The sequence below is a fragment of the Musa acuminata genome, chromosome BXJ1-5 (genome assembly GCF_036884655.1).
Source record: "Musa acuminata AAA Group cultivar baxijiao chromosome BXJ1-5, Cavendish_Baxijiao_AAA, whole genome shotgun sequence".
Lineage (NCBI taxonomy): Eukaryota > Viridiplantae > Streptophyta > Magnoliopsida > Zingiberales > Musaceae > Musa > Musa acuminata.
The window spans coordinates 43,394,374-43,414,958 of record NC_088331.1 but is presented as its reverse complement, the minus strand read 5'-3'; the positions used below and the strand labels follow the sequence as shown (position 1 = coordinate 43,414,958).

Here is a 20,585-nt window from a genome sequence, read left to right as displayed (position 1 = left end):
CAGTTTTGCCCAATTTGTCGCAGCATGCGACTCCACGAAGTCAAAGTCAGCAATCAGACAGTGAGAGAGAGAGCAGCCGCGTAATCTCTTGACATTTTTTCCCAACTTGTCTGCTTAGAGTCAACGTTGTATCGTCTAAGAATCCAGTTTCTGGAGATCCTAACTTTCTTGAGGTCAAGCTCGATGTTAAAATGCCTTTGCAAACGATCCAAGCTTTGGCTAATCAATAGACAACCTTGTCCTTGCTCATTATACTAGCCATCTGCAAGTCAGAAGACACGTTCATGATTGTCTTTGACTATATTTTCCACGACTGAAAGCTGACGCAGATGAATATATGCTTACTGGAATATGTATCACATGCGTGATGTTTACTGATTAGCTGTATAGGTTGACTAGCAAAAGTTGGTCCTACGTCTGGTCTGCTCGTCCGACTATTCTCCGAAGGAACAACGTCTTGTCAACGCCTACGTATATGTCAAGCCCCAGAGAGAGAGAGAGAGAGAGAGAAGTAATATCGTGAGATATAGCTGCTGCAGCTGCTGCTGTCATGGCTGACGGCTCCCGATCACGGATTCACACGCATATAGCTGGCCGTGCAATGGATAAGAGATACGGCCATTTACGTGGTCTGCAAGTAGGAACCGAATCTATTACCTGAAGACCTTAATCGTCGATGTGGTAGATTGATGATCATTAAGATCATATGTGTGCAGGATTCAGTTCTCGTTCCCAGCGTATCTCTGAGAGCAGGACTGGCATCTGGGAAGAGAGAGAGAGAGAGAGAGAGAGAGAGAGAGAGAGAGAGAGATTTCATGAGTTCTCTCCCTCCTATCTCCTAATACAAGCACTGACCTGCTTGCACACACTCTCTCTGTCTCACATTGCGTGTACATATCTTCGAACAAGTGCCTCTCTCTGTGATGCATGTTTGACCAAGACGTGAGATCTAATATTTATCATCGTGCAGTCGACAAATATAAAGATGAATCGAGAAATAAAAGTAGAACATATCCCAGCCAAAATCTCAACTGAAGGAGATGGTTGCTGTTCTTCTTCACGAACTTGGGCACACGGAACAACAAATGTAAGAATATATATATATATAGTGGGTGCAAAGTCTCCTTCAAACAAAGCACTGCAACGCAGCTTCCATGCATGTACTCCAATAAGCACAAGTACAGGAGAATCATGACTGCTTAGAGAACCATTGTCTTAAGTTTATTGGAGATTGATTTAAAAGCCATTTCCACTGTAGTTCATCACCAAAAAGATTTCATCCTACATCTCGCTGGATGAATCTTGTCCTATGCTGTGCACTCTAAAGAACACATTTCTGAGTTGCAATGAAAACCTACCTTAGTTCCCTTGTTGATTACGACTTGGAATCTAAACTAACTAGATCATTGATATCTTTGAGTTTTGTATGTCGCTACGATCCAAAAGCTTAATTATTGCATCAATGTAGCACCAAAACATCTGGTTGACAGCTCTTCTTTCTTGCACATTTCCAAGAAACAAATAAGGTGCTTGCTCATTACATGGAAGAGTGTCCAAAGATATATGTGTGTGTGTGGCCATCATTCGTTCTAGATAAGTCACGGGTCAGTCCTGACAAAGGCCAGAGGAAGATGATTGCTAATCACGATCACCTACCAAATCATTGAACTCTAAGTATTTACTAATTGCCAAGCTTAATCATGTAAGCTGGATGCATGGAGAGTACTATGTTCTTCAATTTAGCATGGTATATGGAGTCTAACAAAGTCATGGCCAAGTTCCTCCTCGATCAAAATACAAAAACACTTCCATGAAGTACAACAAAAACTAATTGGCAATATATTATTTTAGGAGAAAAGATAGCAAATAAGAAGAAAAAGGACAGTGCTACTGCACTGTTGCATGATTTCGAGTGGAGAACAAAAGCAACATAAAATTGATATTTGTAAACATCCAAACAAGAAGTTAATCACCTTTTGGCATTACTTCAAAATCTTGCTTTGCTAAAATATATATATATATATATGTAAAAGAGTTGAAGATAAATAAAAACATGTTTGGTGACTCCTTGAGATTAGAAAGATCTCATCTTGACAAAATCAGAAACTAAATGGAAATAATTCCTTTTCTCTTGGGGTTGAAACAGTTTGATGTTCCATTATTCCTAGCCATTAGGAATGTTTAGCCATTAAGAAACATACTACAGAAAGTATAGATATGGTAGCAATGTTTTCTCCCTTTATGGAGAGGAGAATAAAGAGATGGACTTACATGCTAATGGAACCTATTCTCTTATGAAAATTCTGAGAGATGAAGCCCAACCATGTCAGTTTCTTCTATTGCAGGAGCTGCTAACCTTGTTCATCTCTTGTTAAACCTCTCACCCAAATGGTGAAGGAGCTTATCGACGGATCCACACAGGCAGTTTAAGGATATCCCTGTGGGAAGAAAGCCCGTAGTCCTAAGAAGTCTCTTGTCATCCCGTCATTCCCACCACCACCTCCTCTTCCTCCTTCTTCTTTTCCTTGGCTTCTTACTGTGCCATCCGTAAAGCTGTTCCCTTCCCTTTTTGATCTCATAAATCCTCCAAATGCGTCCTCAAAGGACCCATCAAACCCTGGAGGTGCGGAGAGACGGTTCATCATCATGTCATGGAGGAGAGGAGGAGGTGCCGACACTTGTCCAAAACTTGCTCCTCCTCTTCCACCACCACCACCGTCGATATCCTGCTGTGAGGACAAGCCAATACCAAAGCCAGAAGTAGTGTGCGATGTCATGTGACCGATCTGTGGAGGTCGACTTATTGTTGCACCCATCTGTGCTGCCTTCTGGAGCAATGCAGTGGCTGACATGTGGGGAGAGGAAGCTGAGACTTGGTAGGCCGGAAGAGGAGCGGGTGGAGGAGGGAGAGCCCCCGGGTTTCCAGGAGGGTACTCCTGTTCGAGTCTTGTGGAGTAGATAGAGTAAGGGAAGTCTAAATGGCCGAGAGAAGTAGTCGCCTGGCAGTTTAGCCATGGTGGGATATCCGATCTGATGTTGAAGTGTTTCTGCTGCTCTCTTTTCAGTGACAGCTCCTGTTGTAGCTCATGGCTGCCGCTCATAGCATTGTTGCTGACCTCTGGAGTGCGGATCAACGGAGGGAACTGTGTCTGCAGGATAGTTTGATGGAGAGGGAAGGGTTCGAGTGATGCCGCAGGATGCGAGAATTGGTGGGGGTGGTGAGTAGCTGCTGTAGGCTTTGCTGTGACGACCCTCGAGCTCTCGTCTCCCAGTGCATCACAGAAGGCTCTATGAGTGATAAAGCTGTCCCTCCTGCATCACAGAAAGCTCTACGTAGTAGCAGTAACCAACAAGAGAAAGCAAACAAGGAAACACAAAAGTACGAAGTTCACAAGCAGCAGTCGTCATTCAGGAAAAAAGCAGCATAAACTCCAAAGAGAAACAAAAGGTTAACCAGAAGTATGATCTCTGGATCCATGGAGATACTCAGCAATCAAGCTCATATCTCACCTTTCTTTCTTCCCACCAACATTTAGTTGCTAAGGCTACCATATATGGTCTCAAGACCTGACGAATAAATGCCTGATGTGCTTCATCTAGTGTCATTCAATGAGGTCTGAGTTCAAAGAGCGGGCTTCCCTAGTGCAGTGCATCAAGCAAATGCGATCGATACCTGGAAAAGAGGGTGCCGCAGTCGCATCTGTATTCTCTGGTGCCGCAGATCTTGGAGTGGGCCTTCCAATCAGACATGACAGCGTATTTCTTGGAACACTTGTTGCATTTCCACTTCTTCTCCCCATGCTTCCTACTGAAGTGCTTCTTGATGCCGGTAAGGTCCCCGAGCGCCCTGGAAGGGTCATGGTGCACGCATGTCACCTCCGGGCAAACGTAGACCTTCTTCCTCACCTCCTTGCTTCTCTGCTTCAGCTTCCATGGCAGGTTGTGACCCCTCCTGTGGAGCTGCAGGTTCTGGTCCCTCTGAAAACCTTTGTTGCAGATCTCACACACGAACCGGTTGGTTGTCATCAGGGTCTTGGGGGACAGCGCTATCACCTCAGCATCTGGGTCTTAAGATCCAAAAGTCCAAAAACACCCGAAAAAGAATCTAAATAATCACAAAAGAGAACGATATCAAGTGTTTGAATCACTCTGGTCCAATTCTGTAACCTGGATTTCCCGGGAGGTTCCTCTTTCTCTTGACCGGGGTTGGATTCGTCGAGGCCGAGGAGGGTTGCTGGTTGGAAGACGCACTTGCTTCCCCAGAGGGCGAGCTGAGATTGGACATGTTCGCCTCCACAGCTCGGCTTTGCTGAATTATGAGCCCTTTCATCGTGAGAATACTCTCTAGCGGATTCCTATTCTTCGGTTTAGTCCAAGTTTGAAAGGGAAGAACTAGAAAGAAAGGCCAAAAGGGTCGAAGTACAGATTCAATTAAGCAGTTGGCAGAAAGAGGGGGTGGGGGAAGAGCTCAGTTTCTCAGACAAGCAGATCTGTCCTCCTCTCATCTAATAAATAGCTCAGAAAAAAGTAGGACATCATTCATCATCGAACAGTTTGACCTACACCTCAGAAAACACCCTTATCTAAATATGAAGAACAAGAGAATTCCAAGGATTGCCTATTCTATCAGTTCCCTACAGATCTTTGCAAGAAAAGCTACTTATCGAGAGAATAATCATAGATTTTCTCAACAGATACGCAGAACTACAGCAACACGTCCATGAACACATCAAACTTTGAACTGGAAGACAACAACAGACCAGGAACTTGAGGCGATCCGACGATTCTACCAACCTAAAAACTCGATTTCTAAGATCAAAACTAAAGGTATAAAAGGAGAGATTATGGTTACTAAGATCAAAAGTACAGAAAAGGAAGAAGAGACGGAGCAGCAAATTAGAGAGGAGGAGGTTCTGTCTAAATGGATGAGGGCAGGAAGAAAAAGGTGGAATCTTCCACCCGTTGCATACCCAAAGCCTACAGCCGACTCTGACGTAGCACCGTCTGTCGTTTCCTTTGTTCCCTGCGCATATCTAGAAATTCTTCCGAGTTTTACCTTCTTACACCCGTAAATATCATTGTCAGCTTCATGGAACCACAAGAAGAACAGTACCATCTTACACAGTGGATATTTCATGTAGTTTCTTCATTTAATTGCATGCAATCATGCAATGTCTGTCCGCGGAGGTCCACACATACTAATCAACACAAAACCACGGATTCTCTTGGATCAGCTTAACATGCAACTTGGTTTTATATTGTAGTAGTAGCAGTAGCTTTAGGGTGGCCATTAGAAATTTAGAATAATGCAAATTGCAGACCTAAAGGGAGGGGAAGAGTTAGAAAGGAATAAGGCATAATCAGATGACTGAGGTCTGTTGATTGACTCAGGAATGCCTCAGTTTTTGTCATTAAGATAATCTAATTAATCACTTTTGCCATATTAATATTCTTCATTTTCTTTTAGAAGTTCATCTTATGTTATGATGATAGAGACTTCTGAGAATTGTGTCCCTCCCAACAATGATTTCTTGACAAAAACTAAACAAACAATTTGAATGTTAGGTTTGATCTTAGAATTGACCCACCCCTTGTTTTGCTTCATGCTGAGTTTGCAATGAACTGTGGTCAATATCTTACCTTTGATTGGGCTCTACAATGTCGGGTCAATATTTACATTTACCAAGAAAAAGTGGCACGAATTGTATGTTTCGAGTTCATCCTCGTTTGGATGTTTGATGGCATACATGTCTCATCTTCCGATCAGTGAGCTTCCTCGATCATCTTTGTCTGTAGATGAAACATAATGGTTTGATCACGATCCTCCTGTACATGGTTCGAATAGCTTCATTATTAGCTCTAATTATTCTCGTTGTCGTCATGAGTTCAGATTGGGATTTTGCTGTGCGAAAACTTGCATGCATCTTGCCAAAGGAAGATACAGCGCTCGCAGACAGCAATGGAACAGAAATCTCGTGGGGTGTTTCAGAACACCATTCGTGACGATGTTCCCTCGAGTACTTACTGTGAGCCTTCCACTGTCATTTTGTTCTAGCAAAAAACATGCTCCACTGCAGCTCAGCTTTTGAGACCTCAGGCAGCAGTCTCCATATGGTCTCGTTTGGCTTCGTCCAGGCGATACAGGAAGCTAATTAAATGCGAGTACTGCAGATTTGGAAGTGAACCATAGTTGGAATCCAAAGATTGGTGTACATATATTGTGTTCCCAAAAAATGCCTATAGAAAGAACCTATGCAAGAGCATTGCTTTCGACGTGGGTACTGCTGCCCGGAACATAATAGTACAAGGTAAAAAAGAATTGTTTTGAACGTGAATGCTTGTCGTCTACGATGGTGATCAGACCTGGTTGTCATATTTGCATGCAGAAAGGTGATGGAGGAGGTGGAGATACAGCTAACCCTGGGACCTGCCCTGCTCATTTCTTTTAGGAAATCATCATGGTCTTCTGAGTTACCCTTGGCTGAGGCTACGAGGTACGTACTTGAGGTCACATGCATGCAAGTGGCACCTCAATAATAATCTAATGGCCTTGCAATTTCCATTTGTTTTACTCTTATTTTTTGTTTTCATGTAAAAGACTAATAATAATAATAATCATAAAAAAAGAGTTTGGGATTAATACATCTATTCCTTCCTTTGAGTCTATTTGCTGGTGTCTTCGATCCACCATTTCTGCATTTGCAGCTGAGTTTTCGGGGCTTGTGGCCGAATCTTCAACCTCCATTCATTTCAGTGGAAGTTGTATGTTCATCAGATTGGATCTCTTATTGCAATTTCGTGGCTTCAGTTTTACTCACATAGTTATGATTTGGATCGAATTAGTAAGAAAATTAGATCCAGTTTTGTGTTTCATCTGTGCGCATCACGGCCATGGCCGGCATCTGGTCGATGTTGCTGTGGAGCATGGCCTCCGACACGTTCCTCAACTTGCTCGGCGTCGGCAGCGCGAACAGGTCCGGAAGCGCCCCGCCGAACACCTCCTCCCGTCGCTCGCCTCCCGGGCTGCTCGGGGACAGATCCCCGAAGTCCACCGTCCGGATTTGGAGCCCATGGTTGCTGCGCCAACTGCTCGACCTAAAGCCCAATAATATATATATATATATTATTTGCTTGAATCAATTAATATTAGATATCATAAACCTAATATTTAACAGTATAATTAAGTATATGAATTATTATATATATATTTTTTGTGATATTATTAGCTTACTAATGTATTCATGCTTATCAACACAAAAGTGTACAGACAAAAGTTAAGATACCTAACATAATATCAAAGCAATCAATTTAATTACTTAATGAGACTATTAAAAGTTTTAGGGATGCAATAGTGGCTGTGTAATACATAAAAGAACTCGATGATGCTGGCATGATATATGACACATGAGAAATTAAGTCCAACTTGGCAAAGCAAGAAAGATGAGGTGAAAGAGAAGCTTTTGTAATGGATGTCAACCAGTTTACGGCATCTTCTCACAGATTCTTATTTCCTAATGCTTGCTCGGCAGGATGACATTACAACACCTGCATGCTTCCAAATGGCTTGTGCTCCACCTTATAATAAAAGGGATAAGAAATGCTATCTTATTTGACTTGCAAGTCTTCAACTTTGTGCTCCATAGTTAATTAATTGTTGCTTGTTCTTCCAGAACTGCTAAGTTGTCATGGAAAGTTGCTCCATTATGCTTGCTTTACAATGATCACTTTTATTATTTCTCTTTGCTTTGTGAGCTTTCTCTGATCCATTATTCCACCCTTTAAGAAGAATGTAATTTTGTTTGTGTCTCTATTTGTATTTTGTGCATGCAGCTGAATTTGATGCCACTTTCAGCTCCTTGTTATTGTATCTATGTATTCTTCAGGCGGGAAAAATCTAACTCTAGTTAGTTCATACTGAATATAGATGAATATATATATATATATATATGTATGTATTCTTCTTTTCCTCATTACAGTCTGTTTGTTGCAGATGACAGGCACTGCTCAGATGGTAGATAATTGCATGGTTCAAACATGGCACTAACTTCACAAGGAATCTCTTCCAGGTGAAGATCTCACCATGTCAATATTATGCTGAATCGTCATAGGTTCACAACAGCGAAATAAAGTACTGCCCTGTGCTGGTGGAATTGATTTGACACTCATGTGATTGCCCATTTGATACATCATGAGACAAACTATCATGGAATGTAAACCTAGAAGATTTTGACTACCCCATGAGCATAGTGCTGTCGAAGTGGTGCATCACTATGAACATCTTAGTGCCATTGAGAATGGAGATGAAGGCAGCAGCTTGTCTCTTTTGCCAAACCAACTGCAAGTAGCAATTGTGTCGACATGATCCACTTTGTAGTCGCTCTTGGCGAATCGATCACTGGATTGGCTCTTTGAGTGACCGGTCGACCATTAGGAAATGGTGTCACTGGTTCCACTCTTGTACCTGCATGATCTCAGCAAAATGAGCAGTTTTGGTACAGGCAAGAGTTGCTTTTCGTTTCTCTGCCTCCCATCTTTCAGTAAAGAGAACAGTGAAAAGATGATTGTGTGAGATCGATCGATCGAAGTGATTGCTCTAGTGGTCCTTCACGTCCATAACAATGTCGAACATTGTATCCTTGGCGCACAAGAACTACTCGAGTGTTGCGTTGCTATGCTTTCAGGATGATTGAGGAACAGTAAAAAAAGAATATCAAAAGCAATGATGCTTTAAGCAGCAAACAAAAGAATTGTTAGGTCGATCACCGTTCCATTGTTCAAGTCCTTCTTCTAATACCAATCGAGTTAATAATATAAAAATGATAAAAAGGAATCTCTTTCATCCACATGAAGGACGCAAATCCAAGTGTTTGCCATTGGAGATGAAGATAACCCTGCTTTGCTCTAGTGGATTGCTGATGAGGCCGAGTATACAGCACAGGAAAAGGTCTGTGGATAAGTCCATCCATCGTGCCAACATCTTCTGGGAGGATTCCCTGTTCTTGATTCCAAACCTCTTGGCCCAAATCCTTTTCGGGTAGACAAAGATGCGCATATCATTGCCCTAAACAATGCTGTGGTGGCCAATCCCCGATGGAGATGCATCTCGAAACAGGAAAGTGGCTCAGTGACACGATTCATTCAGCAACATCACAAGTCATGCCATTGTCTTTATAAGCACAACTTATCTGAATCTCTACCCTCATAATACAAGTACAAGGTGGAAGCATGGCTTTGGAGAAGAACTCAAGAGGCCTCAGCAAGTCATGTATTCTCATCATAGGTAGCATCGTCTCTTTGAGCTAGCATTGATGTTGTGTGGGAACCATGACTTCTGATGCAGATATGAAATGGATGCAGTGGTGGCGAGTGTGGAGAGGTTTGCGTACAAAGGTGTGGCCTCCAACCTGCTGAGCTACCTCACTGGCCATGTGAAGATGAGCACCTCCTCAGCTGCCAAGAGCGTCAGCACTTGGATTGGAGTCACTTCGATGCTCCCTCTCGTGAGCGCCATCCTCGCTGATTCCTACTGGGATCGCTACTCCACCATCATGGCCTCTTCCTTGCTCTACGTCATCGTAAGTCCATCATCATCATCATCGTGCTTGTGGATTTTTGTTCTTGATGATGCTGATCTCCTCCTACGTCGTAGGGACTAGTGGGATTGACCTCATGGGCGTTGCTATGTGCATGGATGCCGACCTCTTCCTTGTTCCTTCCCCTCTACTTGATCTCCATAGGACAAGGAGGATACAACCCGTCGTTGCAGGCATTCGGAGCAGATCAGCTGGAGGTAGAAGACGACCATCTGCCATGCGGCGAGGAGGAAGGGAAGAGCGACAAGAAGAGCTTGTTCTTCCAGTGGTGGTACTTCGGCATCTGCAGCGGCAGCCTGCTGGGGAACTCCGTCATGTCCTACATCCAGGACACCGTCGGCTGGGGACTGGGCTTCGCCATCCCCACCGCCGCCATGGCCATCTCCGTGGCTTGCTTCCTCTGCGGCTCTCGCTTCTACGTCAACAAGCAGCTCAAAATCCCCAACAGTCCCATCCAAAGCATCATCCAAGCCGTGAAGCTCGCCGTGATGAGAGGCGCCAAATCCAAAACCCTCAGCCTGCCTCCCGGAGACGATGCTGTGGAGCTCGAGTAAGCTGCAAGAGTCAACTGCGCCATGACTGCTGCGTCGGCGGCCTTTCAACGAATGACTCGTTTGCTTGTCTCCGACTGCAGGTTGCAGGAGAAGCCTCTCAGAGAAGACTCGGATCGCTGCGACGACATGGCTGGCGAAGCACCCGGCGTGGCCAAGACCATACTGAGGCTCCTCCCCATATGGACGATGCTGCTTATGTTCGCAGTCATCTTCCAACAGCCGGTGACCTTCTTCACCAAGCAGGGCATGATGATGAGACGCAGCATCGGGAGCAGCTTCGTGATCCCTCCCGCCATGCTCCAGAGCGCCATTACCATCTCCATCATACTGATCATGCCGCTGTACGACAAGCTCATCATCCCCTTCCTGCGCCTCCTTACTCGGCGGGAGAAGGGGATCGACGTGCTCCAAAGGATCGGGATCGGGATGTGCGTCTCCATCGTCGCCATGGTAGTGGCGGCAGTGGTCGAATCCAAGAGAAGAACACACGAATCACTGCGAGTGGACTCACCGCGCCTGACCATCTTCTGGCTGCTGCCTCAGTACGTTCTCCTGGGGATCTCCGATGTGTTTACGGTGGTCGGCATGCAGGAGTTCTTCTACATGCAGGTGCCTACCACCATGCGAACCATCGGAATAGGTCTGTACCTCAGCGTCTTCGGCGTGGGCAGCTTCCTCAGTGCTCTGCTAATATCAGTCCTGGAGCTGACGAGCAACACAAGGGGGAAGAGCCATGGCTGGTTCTCTGATGATGCGAGGGAGGCAAGGCTGGACAACTACTACTGGATCTTGGCATTGTTGAGCTCCATTAGCTTTCTCATGTTTGCATACTCGTGTAGATACTACAGTCATTGACCAGAATGCTTCCGAAAGCTGACCCAGAAGAGTATTAGCTCCTCAGTCAAAAGGATCTGATCTTTGTGAATTTGATGCATGCAGGTTGAGCATTTTGGATCTGACACCTTTCTTTGTACATTTGGTGTAAGGGTTGTTGGCTGCGTGTAGAATTTAAAGGAGAAAGGAGAGAAGATAGTAGAAATGAGGAGTATATTCAATCTGATAGGATCTTGAATTCGTCCAAGAACACTTGTTTTTAGTAGTAAAATATATATATATATATATATAATTTTCTTAAATAAAAAATTACTATGGCCTAACAACCTAACTCATCAAATCTCCTCATCCTCATTCATTTATAAAATTAATACCCATCTATTTGGATAAAAACAACCTATGTTTATCATTTGCTCAAAATTTTCTAAAATAGATGAGTTGTTTTGGATTATATTTTATCACATCCTCGAGAGAGTTGTAACCTGAAGTTAACTTCCGAAAAAATAATTTTTTCTTCGCTAAAACTTTTGAAAAGATATCGATGAACTGATTAGTCCATTTGAATTTCTACTCGGTCCACCAGTTTATGAATGAAATGATATGAAACTTCGATATATTTGGTCCACCACTTTTATTCACGAACTAAAAGTGAGATAATTGTACTTCTATCTTTAACTTTTTTTATTTTTAGAGATAAACTTTATAATTTTTTTATTATTATTTGATTTTTTTAGATTTTTACCGTAAGACTTCGTTTGATTCATAATAGAAAAGACTCTTAAGAAAAAATAGATTCAAAATTTTTGAGTTTTGAGTTCGAATACAAAGTCTTAAAGTTTTTACCTTCACTGTACCTCCCAACACACTGTTTAATATTTTCTAAATTTATATTGATGTTAATATTAAGAGAAAATAGGGACTCGTCTATTATTTATTTGTTGTAGTATGTAAAGGGCTCTTTTATCTTTCTATGTGTTCTCATTTTGATCGTTAGTGATATTGGGAACCTATATATCATACTCAATAAAAATTATTTTCTATCAAATTTTATAATCATTATAAAATAAATATAACTCTCGTTTTAGTATTCCAAAACTAATAATTTTTATTTTTGAAGATAGGAAGTTAGATTAGAAACACTTATTCCAATGTCTCTACTTCTTACATAACTTCATGGAGAAAGAGGAGGTGATAGTAAGAAGATGAGGTGTATGCAATCCAATTTGCAGTGCCTTTATCTCATCCAAAAGTATGTATTTAATTTATAGTAGCTAAATGGATAAAATTAAGTTTTTAAAATTTAAAAAATGACTGTAGCTTAATAACCCAACTCATCGCAACCTAACAATTCTCCTTATTCTCATCCACGCACAAAACTCATCCTCATCTATTTTAAATTATTTCAAAAAATACAAATAGTTTCGAAATAAATGAATTGTTTTGAATTATATTTTATCAAGGGTGTATTATTATTGTTTGGTGTTAGAATTTTCTTGCAATCATCGCCGATCAATAATATTAATATATTTATAATATTTGTGATGTTTCTTCGACAAATTCTATAAAAATAATTCAAAGTTTTCATTATTTTTTCATAGTGTTCTTTTTGTTTTATTCTCACGTTATCGTAATCATCTTTATCATTTTTCTCTTACCTACATCTTACCATAATCGCCTTCGTCTTCGTCTTGGTGTTCGTTGCTTTCATCCCATCATGATCATCTTTGCTCTACCGCCACTGTATCTTATGATTGTCACCTCAATCGCATCCTCGTCGAGTCCACTAAGATCCTTGAGCAACCTCATTGTTGTCATGAGATCATGACGCCCTCGCACCTTCCTCCAAAGGCAACTACGAGCTCACCCTCTCTTTTCCCATTTCTTCTCAATTATTTTTAGAAATTCTTTTTCATTCCTCATCATCCACAATCTCTTCCTTTCCTATTCCAACAAAACTATCAACATAGTTATTACGAATATTGATGACGCCTTTTATCTCAAGTCAAGGTGGCTTTATAACAAAAATTGAGGAGAACGATAATCATAAAATAAGGATGTTTATAACGAAAGTCTTCCAAAAAGACGAAAACAAACTGAGATGAGTAACGATAAAAAAAATAATCGATGTATACTTAAAATGGGTAGGGTTAGAGCCTCGCACAAAGGGGCCTGGACGGAGATGTCGTGGGGACTAATCTTATTTTTATAAAATAAAATATATTTTATGAGAATAAAAAAAAATATCGTGGGGAAAATGATTGCTTTTTTTTTTTTCACACGATGAAAAGATGAAAATGCCGTCATTCAGATTATTTTGGTGTCAGATTCATCTGTCAGAAAAAGATGAAAATCCAGATTATTTTTTTCATACTATGAAAAGATGAAGGCATGACTGCATCAAATCTGTGAGGTTGACATGTGTTGACTCTGAGGCATCATTCATCTGACACAAATTTGGAGTGCTATTGTTGCATTGGCAGTCATCGTTGACCGCAATTGACCCTTCTCAGTGTCCAGATTTTTACATTTGTTCCTTTACATTTTTAGAAATAGCGTATTTTGTACCTTCAAATTATATATAAATATATATAGTAATTATAAAAACATTTAGATAATATATATCCTTTTAAATATATTAATCTGTCTAAAATAAAAAAATGTCATGTTCGATATGATAAAGAACATAAAAAAGGAAATAGGCATAAAATACATGAATAATGACAATAATAAGATATAACTGTGCATATCTCATTGCTGTAGTTAATTGCACAACTCCGCCCATCGCTGGATCTCTACGCTCGTCTCGCTCCGCCTGCCGCCATGACCGGCTATCACCACCACCGCCTTTCCGCCCCCTCGCCGATCCCCATCCCCGCTCGCGTCTACCCTCCATCATCCTCCTCGCCCTTTCCCTCCACCCCCTCCTCTGCCTCCACCCCGTCCAAGCGTCGCCGCCCCCAATACCATTCCTATTCCTCCTCCTCCTCCGCCGCCGCCACCTCCCTCCTCATCCTCCTCTCCCTCCGCTCCCTCTACTCTCTCCTCCCCTTCGTCCGCTCCTCCCCCGCCTCCACCTCCCTCTTCCCCTTCTCCTTCCTCGTCTCCCTCCTCTCCTTCGCCCTCTCTCTCCTCGTTCCCCCTTTCCCTGAATCCCTCAAATCCCTCCTACGCAGCCTCCCCTCCTCTCCCTTCCCCCTCCGCTCCCTCGCCGCCAAGTCCGCCCTCCTCACCCTCACCCTCCTTCTCCGCTTCCACTCCCTCCGCTACTGCCCCGCCGGAGCCGCCATCCTCGCTGACTTCGCCGGCGCCCTCCTCGCCAAGTCCCTCTCCGATCACCGCCCTCGTGCCCCCGCCTCCCGCCGGAGGATCTTCGGCCTCGCCGCCCTCGCCACGGCTGTCGCCCTCCTGTCGTACAGCTGGGACCGGATCGGGTGCTTCCCGATCTCCTCATCCCCTCCGCCGATCGAGGGCTGCGCCAGGATCGCCCCCATGCTGCTCCCACTCCTCTCGGGGTTTCTAGGGTTTTACGAGAGGGCCTCCTCGAATTGGGGCTCATTGAAGCAGCTGGGCCGCAGACGGGTGCGTCTGCTCTCGCTTGGATTCACCACTGCCATGCTGTTCGTTCCGGCATGCATCAGTTTTCTCTTTGTGGACAGCGGTGATGGCAGTGCCGAATCGATTGGTGCGCTTGGCTGGCCGCTGATCAATACGGTCGTCTTTGGCGTCGTTCTGGGTGAAAATTATGGTGATGACAAGCTACTTTTCAGCGCAAAGGACTTCCGTCGGGATTTCTTGTTGACCTTCTTCTGCACGCTTGTTTTGGAGCTCTTTTACTTCCCCAGGCTCTCCCTTCCTGGGTTTCTGTTCTGTGGCTTCTTGTTGTGGATTGGAGTTAGGGAATTGGGCTCGTCCTCCCTGAGTTATGTCGAACTCGGTAGTTCTGATCATTCGGAGTCCTCGTCTTCTATGATCACGAAACCCATTCGCCACATTTTGAGCGAGAGGAAGTCCCGCAAGATTGCTCTTTTCCTTCTGATCAACACCGGCTACATGGTGGTGGAGTTTGTGGCGGGTTTCATGAGCAACAGCCTTGGTTTGATATCTGATGCTTGTCATATGCTGTTTGATTGTGCTGCATTGGCAATCGGGTTGTATGCTTCTTACATCTCTAGGCTGCCTGCCAACAGTCAGTTCAACTATGGCCGTGGTAGGTTTGAGGTGCTTTCTGGATACGTGAATGCTGTGTTCCTGGTTCTTGTTGGTGCACTGATTGTACTTGAGTCATTGGAGAGGATTCTTGAGCCGCAAGAGATCTCGACAAGTAGCTTATTAGCTGTTTCGATTGGGGGTCTTCTTGTGAATGTGGTGGGCTTGATCTTTTTCCACGAGGAGCATCATCATGCACATGGTGGAAGTGGTACTTGTTCTCATTCCCACTCACATGCCCATTCACATGATCATCATCATCACCACCACCATCACCATGACCACCATGGGCATAAACATGTAAATGAGAGTGTTGGCCATGATTCTGATGTTCAACATCCTGTTGTGGTTTCTCATGAATCCACCGGAGGACATTCTCACAGTGGCCATGATCATCATGTTTGTAACCATGATGGCCATCATCACCAAAATGAACATAGCAAGAATGAGTCATTTAAGTGTCATGGTCATGGACATGATGACCACCACAGTCATGGTCCTAGACATGATGACCACCACAGTCATGGTCATGGACATGATGACCACATTCATGGTCATGAACATGAACACCAAGTTCATACTGATCAAGATCATAGGACACTGGGACATGGACATCAAAGAGCTGACGTATTTGACAGAAGTTCTCATACTGAAGGTCACAGTCATGGCGATAAGGAAAGCCATAGTAGCAAAGAGCTTCCAAGCTTGTCTCACTCCTCAGCAAACATTCATAACTACTATTTACAGTCAGGGGAATCATCTGATAAGGAAAAGTCACTTAGTGATTCACACAAGCATCAGCACATTGATCACAATATGGAAGGCATTTTCTTACATGTTCTGGCTGACACAATGGGGAGTGTTGGGGTCGTGATCTCAACCCTACTAATTAAGTACAAAGGATGGACTGTGGCAGACCCAGCATGCTCTATATTTATTTCAGTTATGATAGTTTCTTCTGTGCTTCCATTGTTGCGGAACTCTGCTGAAATTTTGCTGCAAAGAGTTCCTAGAGCTCGTGAACATGATTTGAGGTTAGCCGTGGATAAAATTGTGAGGATTAAGGGTGTCCAGGGCATTCAAAACATGCATGTATGGAACTTCACAAACACGGACGTTATTGGAACGATGCATCTTCATGTTTTGGCAGAAACTGATAAGATTTCTGCTGCAAATAGTTCTTCAAAACTTCTGCATGAAGCTGGGATTAGGGATTTGACTATTCAGGTGGAATGTGTAAAAGGTTAGCAACAGGAAAATTTTGGATACATTCCTTCATACTACCACAAGCACTGGAAGTGGGTATTTTAGATGCTTGCTAGTCAAGTGCAAGCTGCTTGTGAAACATCTTTGGAACAACAGAGTAGATTTCCACTGATTCTGATAATTTAATGTGTAAAAACTTTGCGATCAAACTTTTGCTGTTGCTCTCTGTTTTCCGGCCTGGGCAGATATGAATCTGAAAACTTCTTACTTACAGAAGCACAGTAGATTCTTTTACTTTAAGCAACATAAATTTTGCTGTACGCACTGCTAAGTCAACCAAAACATGAATACCTTATTGGTTGTCATGATAATCTCTCCTGAGTAGCTATAGTGTAGCATCCATGTTGGTACTTTCTTTACTGCATTTAACTACTGTAAGTGGTCTACTTTTTTACAATCATCATTTACAAACTACTTTGTACGCTATTTCTTTTTATGATTACCATATATATGTTGGAAGATTTTTTATTGATTATGTTTGTTGATACTTTGTATTTAGCTTATATGAGGAGGTTGTAGGGATTAATTGTGTGCTGGATTCTCAAGATGCTTAGCAGTATCTTTTGGTTTTCTGATGGTCCTTGCTCTTGGAAACTCATTAATTATCTTCTAACTATGGATTGGAAAAAGGATGGTGCGGTGCACACAACTCCCACTGATGCAGGATGTAGTGAGGGTCAATGTGTGCAATCTTGTACATTGTGAATGATAATATAATTTCCATGTGTAGAATCCTGGCCACCTAAATTGTTAAAAATACAGTTTTACTATGAGACCAAGGTTCAGCTTCTCTCTGTTATCTTGTTAATTGGCCATTTTTAAACTGTCTTACTTATCATATTCTTTTTATGGAAAATCATCTTTTAATGCGGGATTCCAATATGCCAAATTCTGCCGATCAGTGTATTATGACAGTTTCATTAATTGGTAGTCTGTTTATTTTCCATCTCCGTCACACGTGTGTATACGCATACTTTTCTTGCTTGAAGCAGGCCTCTGAAATTGTTCTTGAACTATGCTCTGCAGCCTTCCACCTCATTATGCCAAAATCAGCAGCCACTAGAATTGGAACATACACTTCTCACAATTTCTTTTTCTGATTATTCTATTTTGTTTTTCATTTTCCTAGTTTTATAATTATATTAGTTCATTGTGAGTTTATATTAAGTTTCGCACCATGGTCAACGTTTTGAGTATTTTAGTAATATTCTTTGGTCCTGTTTATCTTAGAATCTGTGCCTTAGTTGTGAAAACAAAGAAGAGTATTACAGATATGGAATTGTTCGATGCCATCCGAAATGCATAGGAACTTCCATCTTGAAGCGTAACAAGTCTTCTTTATTTTGTTTCTGTTCAGTCATATTGCATCAAGGGTAATATATATGGTTGTGTCATGAGTTGTTTTCAAATTTCAAGCATGTATTAATCTTTGTATCGAAGTTATTATGCTCTTCTTATGAAAAAATTTCTCTCATTGCAGTTGTTTTATGCAACAATTAAGCATAGCTATTATTTTACTTAAAGCTACAGTAACAACACATGTTTAGGTATATTTATAGCATGTTCCTATTGTCTAGAATTAAAATTAGCTATGCTGATCAGAAAGTTTGGACATTTGAAATGAAAATAACCAGTAATGATTCTACTTCTAATGCTGACTTCATAAGCTGATTCTTGTCTTATAATTTTGCTAGGTAGGCTTTGACATTGTCCAAAACCAGTTTATCAGTAGGTTTTGGAAAGTTTTGCTGGGATGCCATTTGTTTACTGTGAAAACATCAGTAGGTATGGTGGGAAGCTTCTCATTTTTCTAAACGGATAGCCAATATGGCTTTCATTATTTGATCCAACAACTGAATGTCTCCACTTGATTTGCTAAGAAAAGTTCCTAAGACTTTCAAAATCGAAGTGAGAGCAGAAAATTAGTGTTTGAGGATTAGAGACATCTATGGTACAATGATAAGTAGTGCAAGAACATTTCAAGTTATCAGATACTGGTTAGAGCTAACCACCAGCATGTGCTTTGAAGTTTGATTTGATGGACTTTGCTTTGGCTATCTGTTAATTTTGCCTGTAGGGTGCATGCTGTGCAGGCATTTAGTCCATACACATTTGCAACATGAAAAAAGGGACATTTTGTGCAGCCTTCATCTTGATTAGTCAGCAGAGATTGATGAGGTTTGTAGTATTTTCAGTTCATCAAAACTGTTATGTGATGCTTGGTTTAGATATTTGCCTTTACAGGTGAGAATGTGTTCAGGGCTAGCAAGACAGCAGGAGGAATTATAGATTTAGATATCCTTGCACTATGTTCAATTTTCCATGGCAATGATTGTAGTTTTTGGACTGTGATAAGATTTTCTTAGCTCTATCCCATCCATATTTTTTAATAGTAAGCTCTCATAAATTTTATAGTGCTGCTAACTACAGTGAGTGTTTTAAGTATATAAATCTTCACTCCACATCCATTTATTTCTTTATCTTCTTATCTGATTTCTTTTTTGACCCTTTACCTGGAGATCTAGATTTTACTTCATGTTAGACTTCTGCTTATTAAATATTTGCCTAACTATAGTGAGTGTTTTAAGTATATAAATCTTCACTCCACATCCATTTATTTCTTATGCTTATCTGATAACTTGTTGATCGATCTAGATCTTATTTTATGTTTAGACTTTGCTTATTAAATATTTGCCACAGTACTCATTTTACATTGTTAAGATTGTTTTGACATAGTATAATGCTCAGTTGGTTGCACGCAGGAGTAAAATGATGTGGACGAAGAGAAAACCAATTCTTAAATTGCCTCCATTCACCATGCTATTACTCTCTTTTGGATCAGGCACTTGGTGATGTCCTCAGCTATGGTAAGATATAACTGTGACTAACCTGATTAGATGATCAGTGACTTGTTTTGTCTGCAAATTCTTTGCTTACTATGATCCCAAGAATGATAATATTTATGTCTGATGTAGTCATGATAAAAATCCCTCACACAATGACTCAGTGACTCCTTCACAAAATCTACATGCTATATATGTTTCTTGAATTACATGATGGAATTGGGCCATTTTTTGATCGGAATAAGTTTCAACCTAAATAGCATTGTTCCCCCAGAAGTACCTTTTGTCAAGATGTGAGAGAATAAATGGGTCTTTTCATGTGTTAATACAATTTTTGGACCCAAATAATTTGCATTCTCATTTCTAGGGAGTTGCAGTACCACAAAGAGTTCATATGAATTTTCTATCACATTTTGGGATTTTAATCGAATAGGAATTGCAGTCAAATACAAAATTAAGGTTCTAGTTGGAGCTTTATAGGCTTGTTTGATAGGGGATCTGTACTCGTAAGATTCTTTCTAAAGATTCTAAGATGCTAATCCTAAAATTGCCATTATTTCTTTCAATTCTATCAATTATTTCTTTTAAATTTGGTTTGTATGTACTCTAAATTAGTCATTCGGGTTGGGTACCCTATCAACATTTGGGATGCGACATTAGCGATGCCTTATCAAATTTTCTTATAATAATTCCTCTCGATATATGTGCTTGCAACTTAAATGAATATAAAAGTTGGCTTATACGATGCATTAAGCATAGAACTGATCGTGGAAAATTTTGATAAACTGCATGATAAAGTCAACTAAGTTTACTATTTCGTGAAGGAAAGAAAAACCTAATTGCTTATCCCACAATAGAATCAATAATGCCACAAGTTTCCGAAAAGAAAGGAGTTTAATGGTCGATCTCAATTCTTTATGAGTTATTGACGTCCAAATAATGTAATTCTAATACAAAAGAACTTCTTGGCTATTGTCCAAAGGAATAAAACAACATTATCATCCTTGTTAAGTAATATGAAGGCATCTCATTTTGGCTGGGGGATGACGTGTCGCCACGGCACTGGCGCAGGTCCCGTGAGTTTATATTTAAGATTAGGTGGGGCTCAGCGACGCCCTAAGGGGTCTGCGTCCGTGAGCCAATGGGAAGCGGTCGTAATCGTGATTGGTGTCTCGGCCACTACCACGTGGTAGTCCACGCTACGCTGATACCGTGGACACCAAGCAATCGCAAAATTGAAAGTGCCAGCTCATTCAGGCCTGTGTCACTTCGCACAGGGGATCGTCACG

General features: G+C 41.7%; 3 protein-coding genes across 3 annotated transcripts; 2 read left to right on the top strand and 1 right to left on the bottom strand.

Moving 5' to 3' along the window:
* Nucleotides 1-2,102: 2,102 nt before the first annotated feature.
* LOC135674423 (protein indeterminate-domain 7-like) lies at nt 2,103-4,976 on the bottom strand. Its single transcript, XM_065184256.1, has 3 exons — nt 4,168-4,976; nt 3,674-4,067; nt 2,103-3,312 (listed from the first exon to the last, which is right to left on the bottom strand). Exons 1-3 carry the CDS (start codon nt 4,328-4,330, stop codon nt 2,427-2,429), a joined length of 1,443 nt encoding a protein of 480 aa, XP_065040328.1. The 5' UTR covers nt 4,331-4,976; the 3' UTR covers nt 2,103-2,426.
* Nucleotides 4,977-9,169: 4,193 nt separating this feature from the next.
* LOC135674422 (protein NRT1/ PTR FAMILY 5.8-like) lies at nt 9,170-11,072 on the top strand. The gene is made up of 4 exons (XM_065184254.1): nt 9,170-9,280; nt 9,358-9,575; nt 9,650-10,143; nt 10,228-11,072. Exons 1-4 carry the CDS (start codon nt 9,226-9,228, stop codon nt 11,000-11,002), a joined length of 1,542 nt encoding a protein of 513 aa, XP_065040326.1. The 5' UTR covers nt 9,170-9,225; the 3' UTR covers nt 11,003-11,072.
* A 2,670-nt stretch (nt 11,073-13,742) lies between these two features.
* LOC135674421 (uncharacterized) lies at nt 13,743-16,914 on the top strand. The gene has a single exon (XM_065184253.1). The coding sequence runs from the start codon at nt 13,802-13,804 to the stop codon at nt 16,433-16,435; it is 2,634 nt and encodes an 877-aa protein (XP_065040325.1). The 5' UTR covers nt 13,743-13,801; the 3' UTR covers nt 16,436-16,914.
* Nucleotides 16,915-20,585: the final 3,671 nt, after the last annotated feature.